General features: G+C 41.2%; 1 protein-coding gene across 1 annotated transcript; it reads left to right on the forward strand.

Annotated features, from left to right (window-relative positions):
- Window positions 1-10: 10 nt before the first annotated feature.
- Window positions 11-7,631, forward strand: mrpl27 (mitochondrial ribosomal protein L27). Its single transcript, XM_023266477.3, has 4 exons — window positions 11-110; window positions 3,265-3,393; window positions 3,747-3,814; window positions 6,858-7,631. Exons 1-4 carry the CDS (start codon window positions 71-73, stop codon window positions 7,062-7,064), a joined length of 444 nt encoding a protein of 147 aa, XP_023122245.1. The 5' UTR covers window positions 11-70; the 3' UTR covers window positions 7,065-7,631.
- Window positions 7,632-14,088: the final 6,457 nt, after the last annotated feature.

Genomic DNA, 14,088 nt, shown 5'->3' on the forward strand with positions numbered 1-14,088 from the left:
AAGGCGATGTGAACGCAATACTCGTATTATGCCGTGGCGCAGGGATATGACGTGAGCGAGGTCATTCAAAATGGCAGCGCTAGCGTCCTTGATGCTTAAGACCAGAGCAGGTAATAACCGTCTAAATGAATATATAAAATAATATTCTCTAATTTGTCATTATGATATAGACATTATATGTGGGTGTTCTTTGGGCGTACGTGTGTGTAAAATGTACATTTTAAGCAACGAATGTTGTAAGCTAACTTAGTTAGCTAGCTTGCTATGCTAGTGTTTCAGTGTGTATAGTAGCACTAAATGTCAAAGACACTGACTGGATGCAAGTTCTAATATTATTGAGAGTTATTTGGTGCTCGACAATAATTTGTCGTTTCAACATTGACTTATTTTTGCAAGTTACCGTGGTGCTGCGCAGCACACGTCTGTATGGAAGTCATATCAGAAATGAACTTAACGTATTTTAACATCGTCTCTTTAACCCTCATCAGTACACGTGGCAAAACCTACTAATCTGTACACTTGGGGTCCAGCTGGACCCCAGTAGTATTTAATCTGTTTCACATTTCTGTACCTGTCCATATCCTGTCAATATATATTTTCTTAAAACGCGTGTCGTCTGTGGATACAAATATGAAAGAAACAATGAAACTTGGGTGACTTATGATGTTTTTATTCAAGAGAAAATGAAATGAGAGTACAGTGCACAGTGGCGTGGTGGTTAGCACTTTTGCCTTGCAGCTAGAAGATCCCCGGTTCGCGTCCCGGTCTTCCTGGGATCCTTCTGCATGCAGTTTGCATGTTCTCCCTGTGCATGAGTGGGTTTTCACCGGGTTCTCCAGCTTCCTCCCACAGTTCAAAAATATGCTGAGGTTAATTGATTTTTTAAATTGTCCGTAGGTGTGAATGCGAGTGTGATTGTGTCTGTATATGTAGCCCTATGACAGACTGGCGATCTATCCAGGTGTCCCCTGCCTTCGCCCCGAGTCAGCTGGGATAGACTCCAGCCCCCTGCAACCTTAATGATGTTTAAGCGATGTACAGATAATGGATGGATGGACAATCTGACTGGGGTCTGCATGGACCCCTAACATTTTTTTTTATATATACACCACAAACCTGGTTGGAAACAAAAAGGCTTTGGTTTATGTGATAGCAACTGAGAAGGGTATGTCTGCAGGGCCGGAGGCTGCATGGAGAGGGCTGCACACTTCCGGTCGCCCATTTTGACCATTTTTTTTGTTTTGTTACCACAATAGATGGTCACTGTAGTGCACAACATACGGTTTAAATGCAGAACTTACAGTTTTAAAGGATGATTTCACTGAAAATATTCTGAGAATTTAAAAGATTTTTTTCAAGGAGTATTCCACTTTCATTTTGGCCCCAGTAAGTATGTCTACAGAGGCTGCACTTTTAGGACCACATCGAGTATTCCACACAAAGTATTACTTCATATCCTACCTAAGATTTTAAAGGTTTAATTCACCAAAATAGCACTTATTACAATATCATGACTGGGTTGCTGAGACTTGTGTGAAGCAACATGAAATTTATTCATCTTTTCTGATTTCATTTCGAGCCATGCTTTTATTTTGAAGGAGGCGTGCACTGATACACGGAAGTGAAGTATTCTGTGAGTGCCGGGAAATTGTTGGTTGTCGTTTGATGAAGTACCTAATAAAGATGTGGTGGTTGTACCTGTTCCATGAAGAAGCCTGGAATTAATTCCTCAACTTGCATTTGGACAAATTGTGTAATTATCAGGTAAAATAATAATGCAATCATCTGTAATGGCCTTTGTGGTGTTGAGATCTCAAACAGCACAATCTGAAAGGTTGGAAAGAGGCAATACACACGGATAACTCTGGAGGCAGATATATGTTTATATTTATTTCATACAATACCATTAAATAAAAATGAAAGTTAAATACGCAAATACACAAAGGTAAATTAGCTCTATGACTCTATGACCTGCATAAATATAAATACTTATAACATTATAAAACAAACAGCCCTGTTGGTGCAGCCCTCTCGGTGCAGCCTCCGGCTCTGCAGACACATACTATTGTAGCAACTAGGTGGGTGACAACTAGCTAAAGGAACTGAAATATCCAACTTGAAAATAAAAAAAATATGACTAGTTATGTACCGCTGGGGTCCGCATGGACCCCAGGTGTACTGTTAACGGTTAATTATAAAAAGTTGGGATGGTGCTTTCAGATATTGAAAAAAATAAATTGCACTTGTTAACAGTATTGTGGTAAAAATAAATAAATGGATAAAGAAATAGATAAATTAAACAACCAATGTTCAGCTGCTAGATAAATGGCTAAAATGAAAAAATAGGCTAGGTGTAGCAAATCTATGAAGAATATTAACATTACCACCAGAGAAATGTAGCCTTACAGTAATTGAAATGACCAATACTGTGGTCTAAAACTCATCCATGTTATTTGTGAGGATTATGATGTGACTTAATTGTCAGATTTTCTGAGTTTTCCGAAAAACTTAACATGTCGTTGGCTGAGTGTGTTGGCCTCTCCTGCTCAAGGATCCTCCTCATGCTAATGTTGTGCAAAGGCCATAATGTCTAATCACAGAGACCGTTGCACACAGTGTGCTAAACAAACACACACACACACACACACACACACACACACACACCTACCTACCTGTAAATGTTAACAGGCTAAATGGCTCATATTATGAGCTGTTGCTACATTATCCTAGACAAGCTAACATTAACCTTTATGAACATTGTGTGTTAAGCATTGCTAAAACAGATGCAGCATCACACAAATGGTAACAGGAACATGCAGGAGTGTGAGAATGTCAACAAGCTGTTAATATATAGCAACACCTGAAACTGTCATAGTTTGAATTCTGTGTACCGATCCAGATGGACATTACGAAACGAACCCGAATACTCGGTATTCGTCATTAATCGGGGCCGAATATCCGGAGCCCAGAAACTGCTATTCGGGCCAGCCCTACAATTAAGAATAAGTACCCTCAAGTTTTCAGGATTTTTGAAATTGACCAAAGTACAGGTTCTCATGACATCCCTACATGTGAAATTTGTTGGGTAATAAATGTTGATTGTCTCTACTCTACACTGCCCTAATCTGTGTATATCAATAGATTAAGGCATTATAGAAAAATTCTGAGCAATGAATACAATGTGTTTTCCTTGCCAATGGCATATATCAGGACTGAAGTTACAACATGAACCTCACATGAAAATGTTTGTGATGCTGGTTTCAGGTCTGCTGGTAACTGGTCAATGCTCTCTGCTGGACTCCGTGAGATTTGCATCTAAGAAGGCTGGTGGTAGTAGCAAGAACCTTGGAGGAAAGAGCCCTGGTCGAAGATTTGGCTTCAAGAAACAGGATGGTAATAACAAATCGTTTCAATCAATTAATCTACCACATACCCCCTGACATTTTAATTTGTGGATGAACATCTGACTCTCATGAGATTGGAATCAATTGTGGATAATGACACAGCAATAGTAGGAATGTTAGAGCCGACATGTCCTGCCTAGGTGTGTGTCATTATCAGATGTTGCACACAGATGTCAATAATTTACCCACTATGCTGTCAGAGTCGTTAGATTTAATAGGACACCATTGATGGTGTGAAATGGGTTACAATCACTGGTCAGGTGAAATAACAATAAAATCTTGTATACGTCCTCTGTGAATGGGCTTGTACTCAATGGTTATCTCTTTCCTTCTGTTTACAAGGTCATTTTGTCCATGCTGGTAACATCCTTGCAACACAGAGGTTTATGAGGTATCATCCAGGAGCACATGTAAGTTAAACTTTCTCTGTCCAGAGATGTTAATTTGATTGATTTTCAGCTGTGAGCAGGTCTGTCATATATTGTGAGTTTGTTTTGCTGTACCCTTTTACATCTGGTAATAAATTGATAGACTCAAAAAAAATACTATTTGAATGAACTTAAAATAATCATGGAAAGAAATTCCACATGATTAAATCGCTTTCATGAAGCATGAATGAATTATTTTCATCCAAATTAACAACCTTGATTTGCTTAAGCTGAATGCACTTACTTAGTTTCGAGCAAGAGTAATTTACTTGAGTTTAGTTAACTTCATTTGTTAGGTTTCATTCAACTCATTTCCTAAGGGTTGATCCGGTGTTTTTCAATATAGTTGGTCAAACTGAATTCAGATTTGTCAAGTTAAGTAAATCAAGTTGATCTAGTTTGAGTACATCATTTTATTCGAACTGAAACGCAAAATGCTAGAGAAAGCCATTTAATTATGTGGAAATTCTTTCCATGATTTTTTCAAGTTCATTCAAAGCACGTTCATTTTTGGAATAGAATTTAAGTAAGTTAACCCTCAATACCAAATAATGCAACCAGCTTGGTGTCAAGGATAGAAAAAACACAATTCAAAAGGAATGAGCTGACAATAAAGTATATTTCTCAAAACACAGTACAGTGCAACGCTGGAAGCTGTCAACAAACATAAAACAGTTTGTTCCAAAATAATTCTATACCACAGTAAACAATAAAAAAGCACGTATTTCGCTTATTTTTTGTGTGCCAACAAAATTAATCTAGGGGCATAATACATAACTTTTTTTTTTTAAGCTGTGAAAACAATGGTGTAAACAACAGGGTACCATAGCGTGGCTTCCCAAAATATGCAAAGATAGTAAAAAAGTGCTTATAGATGCCAAGTTCTTTTTTTTACGCAAAAATTAGAAACTTAAAAAAAAAAGTTTAGTGCCAACAGATGTATCTTAGTAGTTAGTATCTGTTTTTTTTTTCTCCAATTTTTTTTCTCGATTTAAATCAAAGTCAAGTCCTCAACTAAACAGCACACTCAAAAAACATCACAAAGACACAACTTTAAGTTTTGACAATATATTCCCACTATTTGTTGCCATGGAAAAATGTCAATTAGAAAATGTTGCCATAAAGTTTCTGTCCTAAGATAGGCAATAATAGAACAGAAATGTTTAACACTTGCAGTTGTTTGTAAGTAACAACTGTGAAAACAAAGCTGCCATCTCTGTTTTTTTTAATCAAAAAATACACAATGTTGCTTGCCTTATATATTGGATAGAAATCAAATTAAAATGTGAACAGTGTAAAGAACAGCTCTAGGCGCTAGTGTTTAAACTTTATCATTGACTAGTGGGGGAGCAAAGTCTTGAGAGTCTGTACTTTTGCAGACAATTTGTTTCCTTGTAGCTCCATTATTATCTTCTGTAGAGCTTTATTTGTGTATTTTAGCTCTAGAGGGTAACTAAGATTCAGAGCATACACAAGAGCAAGCAACACTGCCACTGCAAAAGGTACATTTGTCAACTCATCCAGTTCCGTAACCCCCTCCAGAATGATTCTGACAGCTTCTGGGTCATCACTGGGCAGTGAACCTTCATGCCGAACAACAAAGATTCAATACAGCATCTCTGCTATGACTGTATGACTGCACTGGTCACTGCTCTGTGACGAAACAACAAAGAAAGCAATTATTTCATTATGCATGTGACAGCACATTACTGCATAAACATGATCAATTCTATGTCCTAATTTTATTTATATATATATATATATATATATATATATATATATATATATATATATATATATATATATATATATATATATATATATATTTATATGTGTTAGGGCTGGGACCTTAATGCCTTAATTTCGATTAATTAATTACCACGAAAATAGCGCGTTAAAAATAATAACGCAATTAATTGCACCCTCCACAGTTTTTATCAGACCCAGAAAAGATGAAAACGGAATGAATCTCTGGATTTTCAACTTTCTGAAGCTCCTTGAACTACTTATGCTGATTTTATGTGCCATACAGTGGAAAAAACAACTAAATTCAGGCTTTAAGTCATCAAAATCACTTTTTTCTATATGTCCCATTTTCCTTTTTTAAAATAAATTTTAAATTATAAACACATATATGTCTATTCATTGATTCAACTGTCAACCACAATTTTATTTGAATTAAAAAACTTCACTTATTGTGTCAAATATTGCTATTTGACAAAACTGCAATTAATTGCGATTAATTAATTATAAAGCCTGTAATTAATTAGTTAAACATTTTTAATCGCGTCCTGCCACTAATATGTGTATATATATATATATATATATATATATATATATATATATATATATATATATATGTATATATGTATATATATGTGTATATATATATATATATATATATATATATATATATATATATATATATATATATATATATATATATATATATATATATATATATATATATATATTTAGATGGCCTGTGACTCCTCCCAGTGTGGACAGCCCCAATGGTAGCGTTTTCCACAATCATCAGTGTCACATGCCATGTCTCCCTACTGTTAGTGGAGAGAGTGCGTCTGTGTGTGTGTGTGTACGTATGGACATGTGTCTGTGTATGTGTGCATGTGCAGTCGTGTGCATTTATGTTTATATGGAGGGAGGGAGGGAGAAAGGAATGGGTTTCCTTGTTTTTAAATGTTTTTAAATGTTGTGAAGCATTTTGTGTTGCATTTTAACAGTATGAAAAGTGCTATATAAATAAAGTTTGATTTGATTTGATCCAATTGCATTCCAATCCCAAAGCTTTCTGTGTGCATCTCTACCTGCATTAACATTTTTCCTTTATCCAGATAAGCTATGTGTATGCAGATCACATTTTAAAAAGAGGTGCAAATGGGAGTAATACACAGTCAGCGAAATTTAAGTTAATTCTATGTTGTACTGAGAGACAGTGAAGAGTTTTAAGAGAGTAAAAATTTTCATCTTGTATCTCTTCTGGTCCTCCTTTCCCATCCTCAAGGTGGGGATGGGAACCAACAAGACACTCTTTGCTCTGGAGGACGGTTATGTGCGATTCACCAAGGAAGTCTACATTCCACCACCCCGAAGCCCTGAGGCCACTCAGGTCATCACCAAGCTACCACAAGGAGCTGTGCTCTACAGTACCTTCATCAACATCCTGCCAGTAAAACAGAAAGTCCAATTCAGACTGGTGGACATGGTGTAAAACACAGTGGACTGGGATATCGTTCATCACTGGTATTCTTGCACTAGTCAAGAACAATGAGGATATGTTTTGACTGACACTTTGACTTCCAGAGAACTAAGTGTACCAGGAGTCAGTGGAAACCTGCCAACCGTTGACCCTTTCTGAGCTTCCTTTCTCTGAGTTACAGAATTATGTAACACTCTCAGCAGGATCTAAACAGAAGTCCAGCTCAAACTCTCACATGAATTTACAATTTATTTACATAAAACATAAATTAATTTTCAGAAAGGATCTTAAGTGAAGATGTATGCATTTCCTGTAGTCAGGATGGATTATCTGTCAAATAAGCAGTTAGCAACTGTGTGAGTCCTGTATTTTCCAAAAGTTGAATTCCGATAAAGCCCCATGATACTGGAAGTGTGAAGAAGGTAGACGTACAGTATATACCAAGGTAACCGTAACTGATGTCTGGTAAGTGAGCTGCTTTACACAGTCACTTCACCCAGGACTTACTACCTTTCTGAACTGTGCCAGCCTTGCTGTAATAATATCTACAAAATTAAAGTTATTTATGTGAAAGCCTTACTCTGATTGACTTCAGTTTTGTGTCAAGGGTATTATCATGTACTATATTAGTATTCATAAGGAATAGCATTTGTTGGTTTTGCCTTCTTGTTGTTGGTTTGAAGTGGGGTCAACTCTGACACATCAATCATTATTTAATATAAATATACAAAAAAATCTAAATAAGGATTCAGTGACCTATGTTTTAGCATAAAGGTCTCACTGCTTTACTTTTTTTTTTCGTTTTTTTCCACTAATGAACCACTCAACATTGGTTATTTTGCATGTCAGGGTCTGGGATATATTAAATGGTGTTAAATGACACACAGGACCCCCCGCAATGCACTTACTGCCCTCAGATGACGCGTAGCCTACCTGCTTCACACTACCACGGGTCACCATGAAGGGAAACTACACATGGACCACCCTGGCACAGAATGAAAACAAAAGTGTAGCACACCCATTGTTCACACCTCTTTGCTCACTGGTTCTTTCCAGCTCTCTTCCCTCATAGACACAGAGAGGCAGAGAAGCGCAGAACTTTTTCCTCTGAGTTCAAGCAGACAACTGCGTAGTAATGGTCATTATACTACCTCTCTAGTCCATGGGAGTTGCTTCAAAGATGAGTGTGCATGAATGTCAGTCGATCATATTATCAAATTTAGTCCATATACACTACTACCGAGCAAGAGTAGTATTGTTCTTGTGACTTAGTTGCCGTGGCCACAAATTTTTGGTTGCCAAACACAGCCATGCGGAGGGTTCGCGCAGATTCTCCAGTACTTGGGAGATGATGACATTTATGTCATGTCGTGTAAACACTTGAACTTACAGATATGGATAGTATAACACCTTAGAGCAAAGGGTAACTTTAAGTCAGTATGCAGTTGCTCTGAGTGATCATTTTTGTCCGATTGTGAAACATTTCTATCCTGATGGGATTGGTGTCTTTGATGATGTGCCTTGATCCGTAGGGCATTAGGGGTCCCTGAACGGTTTGATTAATGTGAAAATGATGTTAATCAGGGATGGAAGTGAATCTATGGCCTTAACAGTCATCAGAAAAATATTTTTAATGGCTTGAAGTATTTCTCAAATTATTCTTTCATTCTGTATTTTACACAATTTATTCATGTAATACTGAAACATACAATGTGTTTTGTGTTCCGTGCTTGATGTATTAAGGTGATGGAGGAAATTTTTTTTTTTTTTGTGGTTCATACTTATTTAGAAAATTGTTAGAATGTATAGTTAATGTTTAAATCTATGTTCACGTGTTTGTGTGCATGGAGTGGCTATCAATGTATTCTTATGCTGCTTTCTGCCCACAGGGATTAACTGCTCCCTTTCTGTTCTAGAGCTGAACTGATGCCATTGGACCAGTTCAGTTGTATACACACGCATGCAAGGCCCAGCAGTATTTGATCAGCACATCATGACTTCCACAGGTGAATTACGAGGATGAATATATTCAGGATGTGTCACGTTATGCCCTTTTATCATGTGCTGCCTAGCCACAGGCTAGCTTTTAATTGGCTTCCCAGAGACATGTAAACATCAGCTCGCATATACAACGAGTGAACATCAGAGAACAGGAAACAAGGAGAGATGAAAAGGGTGAAGTGGAGCACTCTCTCTGTAACATAATTCCAAAATGTATAATTTCCTGTCTTTACGCCATGAGAGCCTGCTCGTTTCTGCACTGCATGTCCCACAGAGGAGGTAACTGAATTGACGGTCAGTGAAAACCTGGGGGTTGCTCTGTCACACCACACAGCGATAATTGACAACTCCTCTTGCCACATGTAAGTCAGCCTGACATGCACTGAGTGTATAAAGTCATTTATGGATGCCTAAAAAGCACAGGAGCAAAATAAAACTGGTGTGTATGAAATAAATGTACCAAATTACAGTCAGTGCATGCAGCCTCTGCACAGTTCAATGTCTTTGGACAAACTTGTGGGTTTGTTGAAGTGTTTGCAATCCCTCAAACCCACTTCCCCAGAACAATCCATCCCGATGCTGTCTTTTGCCTCTAGACCTGCTCCACGTTCCTGTCTCATTTTTCTTATTTTACAACACATTTTGACCTTCTGTTTACTCATTTGCTGTGTGGGTACAGAGAAGCGTCAACTTGCTTTTAGCAAATCAAGTCAGTAACAAAGACACTATGGCTAAGTGATATGAAACAAAAAGAGGAGAGAAAGCTCCCCCCCCCACCACCCCCTCTCTATCGCTACCCCTATCCCTCTACCTCTACCTCTACCTCTATCCCTCTACTTCTACCTCTACCTCTATCCCTCTACTCCTCCACTCCTCTACCTCTTCTGTCCCTCTCAACCCATCCGGCCAGCAGGTAGATGGGTCCCCCCACATTATGAGCCAGGTTCTGCTCAAGGTTTTTTTTCCCCTGTTAAAAGGGTGTTTTCCTTGCCACTGTCGCCTTTTGGCTTGCTCTGTGGGTCAGGCATATGGGTTCTGTAAAGCGTCTTGAGACAATTTGACTGTAATTGGCGCTATATAAATAAAACTGAATTGAATTGAACTGAATTCTGTTTGGAAAGTTGATTTACAAAAATGCTTTGTAGTCTTATTCAATCTGTGTAATAAATTCCTCTTATAATTTTATGTTTATTATGTATATATTTTTTAAATGCAAATCACATAGTTTGTTTAAACAGTGCTTGGCCTTGTTAAAGTCGTTAGTAATGACAGACCTACATGATTAGTGAAAGTAGTTCTGTGGGTGCTGATAAACCATGGCTCTGCCTAATGGTGGCAGTGGAAGTAAAAAAAAAGAAAAAAAAACGTGATGAGCAATGAAAGAATGCATCTTTTTTTTAAACTCAGCAGTGACCTGCATTATATGCCCATCATTCAAAATTCTGTTCCATTCATGGTTGTTTTATTTGATTGTTGTTATTTATGTGATTTTTTGGCCTTTTTGGCTTTATTTAATAGGTCAGTGAAAAGGCAGACAGGAAAGTGGGGAGAAGACATGCAGTAAAGTGCCCTGAACGGGAATCAAACCCAGGCCACTGAATCGGGAACTATCGCCCTGGTTCATGGGTCTCCTGGTCAACCAGTTGAGCTATGTGGGCTTCCTATTTATGTGATTGTTAATATTGATAAAACAACACGAGGCCTGTGATAGACTGGCCACCTGTCCAGTGATGGATGGACAACACAGGAGCAGCATTTACTGTTGTAGTTGGTTAAAGGATAACTAGCTAAATGATGAATTAGAATTTTTGAAAATTTTGGACAGCTTTCCCTTTTTGAGGTACCTAGATAAAATGTGTCTTTATTTGCATTTTTTGCCTCACATTTCCAAAGCCCTGAGCAGAAAAAGGGAAAACTCGCAAACACTGCATAAGAAAGTTTCTCGACTCGGTTGAGGTGGAATAGTTGGTATATCCATAACAGCAAAACGTAACAAGCCAATTAAAACATTTAATAAAATTTGCTTTATTTAATGTCCTAAATGTCAGTCTCCTCCGATAAAGTGGCCTTGGTCAGCACTAATTGAGTATTTGTGTCACAGCTGCAGCTGCTGGCTGCAGGCAGTGGCAGTGCTCTCCCCCTCCCTTCCCTGAGACTAATCATTAACCTAGGGGGGTCATTGCTGATCTTTTCCTTGTTATGGGGTTGAGTCTGGCCCCTTCCTGGGGGTTGGTGGGAACTGGAGGTTCTTATGGGGATTGATCTTGACCCCAGACCCCGTTACATAATTTGCACTAGGGGTTGAGTCTGACCCCCCCCCCCTTGACTGGGGTCTTTGTTTCTTGGGGGGGGTTGGCTGGGGTCTTTGTTTCTTATGGGGTAGGGGGTTGTTCTGCACCCCCGGGGGGTGTTCCAAAGGAGGAGAAGGAAGGGGTCGGCCGGGGACTTTGTTTCTTACCGGGTTTGATCTGGATCCCCGGGGGTCGGTCCAGAGGAGGAGAAGGAAGGGGTCAGATGGGGTCTTTATTTCTTACCGGGGTTGATCTGGACCCCCCAGGGGTCGGTCAGAGGAGGAGAAGGAAGGGGTTGGCCGGGCTCTTTGTTTCTTATGGGGGTTGATCTGGACCCCCCTGGGGTCAGTCCAGAGGAGGAGAAGTAAGAGGCTGGCCGGGGTCTTTGTTTCTTCTGGGGGTGGGGGGTTGTTCTGCACCCCCGGTGGTCGGTCAGAGGAGGTGAAGGAAGGGACCAGCCGGGGTCTTTGTTTCTTATGGGGGTTGGCCAGGGTCTTTGATCTTCTTATGGTGGGTGGTTGATCTGGAGCAGCAAACTTGTTGTGGACCTTTGGTGCCCTGGGGACAGTTGACGGTCTCGTCCTGTCTGACACGGGCCCAATCAGGGCTCTGCCCAGCTGTTCCAGGAACAACCTTCGCTTGTTGAGTTTTCCGCTCATCCATTCGGGGTGAAGTTCAAGCCAAATGACAAACGCATTGTAGGCCGAGACATCTACTATGTTGTGGAATAAGGCCATGGGCCAGCGACACGTTTTTCTTCTGCAGCTGTAAGTGGCTGCGACCTTGTCGAGGTTGTCCACCCCTCCCTTGGTACGACTGTACTTGAGAACGGCAGCGGATTTCCCTCCTCCTCCTCCACCTCCTCCTCCTAATTGTCCTCCCGCAAGCCCAGGTGGATCGGCGGTAACGACGACTCTCTGATCCATGGGTGTTCTTCTTGGCCACGTACGAGATCAGTCTGAGCCGAGGGCCTCCTCCCGGTTCCATGGCGGTCGCGATCATTGAGGAGGACACCGCCCTGCCCTTGCAATCAAGCATTTCCAATGGGATTTCGGGTCTGATGCGCTGAAGGATGCCGAGGATGGCGAGTCCTCGTTCCCTGAAGAGGCAGACCGCTAGCTGGCACGAGGTGAAAAAATTGTCACACGTCATGGTCCTACCCGAACCCAGCCTCTGTGTCAGGTCCATGACAACGCGACGAGCTAGGTTCTTCTCCGGCGGACCTCATTTGTCGGGTTTTCCGATGTGCATTTGCATCTGCCACGCATAGCTGGACCTGGCCTTGCAGGTGATCCATATCTTGAGCCTGTACCTGGCCGGTTTGTTGGGCATGTACTGCCTGAATGGACATTGGCTTGTGTTGTTGTTGTTGTTGTTGTTGTTGTTTGGTGGGCAAGGAAAGAGGAGAGGAGAGGAGAGGAGAGAAAAGAAAAAAAGGGAGTGATTACTATTATTATTATTAATTTCATTATGAGCTATGAAAGACGCAACTGTAACACACAAAAAAAAAATCTTACCTCTGAACGGGACCAGCCTCTCGTCTATGGTAACATCGGGCCTGCGATGTACATTTCCAGCAATCTGGTTCGCCACAGGTCCCACACGTGTCTCGCAGCAGCCAGCTTGTCCGAACCGAGGCATCGCCTAGACTCTCTGGTCCTTCGGTAGTCAAACCGTAGCACGCTAGAGTATGCTCTGAATGTCTTTAGTGACATGCCAGACTGCAACAGTATCGGGATCCCAGAGACTCTCGCAGGCCTCGCCTCTGGACCTGAATGAGTGAGCCCAGGTACACTCGAAACCACGTCCTGTCCATCCTTCTCCATTCGTCCGGGGCTCGCGCTCTACCCTCTACCTCAAGACTGATCATTTCGATCACCGTGTCCTGGATGTCTGGGTGGATGAACGCAAGGAACGTGGAGACTATGTCTTTGGCCGCGTCTTTGGCAAAGGCCGTGGGTCCCGGAGCTGGGTGGAGGTGAAGATCGTCGCGGTCGCCATCGTCATCATCATCATCATCATCATCATCATCATTTGCCCTGGGGCGATCTGGGCACTGGGCTTCGCCGTTTCTGTCGCTGGGTGTGCTCCTCGGGCTCGGTTGTGCTGCTTGTTGGGCTCATCCCCTCTCATCCCTTGGATCGAACTGCTGGAGCGGTGTCCATCACACGTTGGTGGTTCCTTTGTCTGACTCTGGAGGGCCAGAGGAGACCGTTTCGGTTCTACGACTCTGAGGTTGTTCTTGTTCTTGTTGCTGTTGGTGGCGGCGGTGGTGGTGGTGGTGTTGTGCAGTAGCGGCGGTAGCAGCAGCAATCTCGTTTCACCTGTTCCCGAAGAGGTTTTGAGATTGTTGTTGTTGTTCTTTTTGTTGGTGGTGGTGCTGTTGCTGTTGTGCGGGAACAGCACCAGCAGCGGTAGTGGTGGTAGCAGCAGCAGTAGTAGTCTCAGGGTCTCCCCTGGTCCCAACGAGTTCCTGGGTCCCGGGAGCAGGGTCTGAGCATGAGGATGTCGTCCTCTTCCTCCTGCTCATCCTCATTCCCCTCCTCCTTGTTGTATCTTCTATTGGTGGTCTACTATCCGGGTCTGAGGAGAGCCCCCTGGTCTCAGTTGAGTTTGTTGTTGTTATTGTTGTGTCGCCGGAGGAGCATATTATACTGCTTCCTCTCCTCCAAAGAAAAAACATTTTACAGGTGCTTGACGGTGCAAGTTTGGCTGCCAAAACATAGTTTTATGGTCCAAAAGCA

Source organism: Amphiprion ocellaris, chromosome 18 (genome assembly GCF_022539595.1).
Source record: "Amphiprion ocellaris isolate individual 3 ecotype Okinawa chromosome 18, ASM2253959v1, whole genome shotgun sequence".
NCBI lineage: Eukaryota > Metazoa > Chordata > Actinopteri > Pomacentridae > Amphiprion > Amphiprion ocellaris.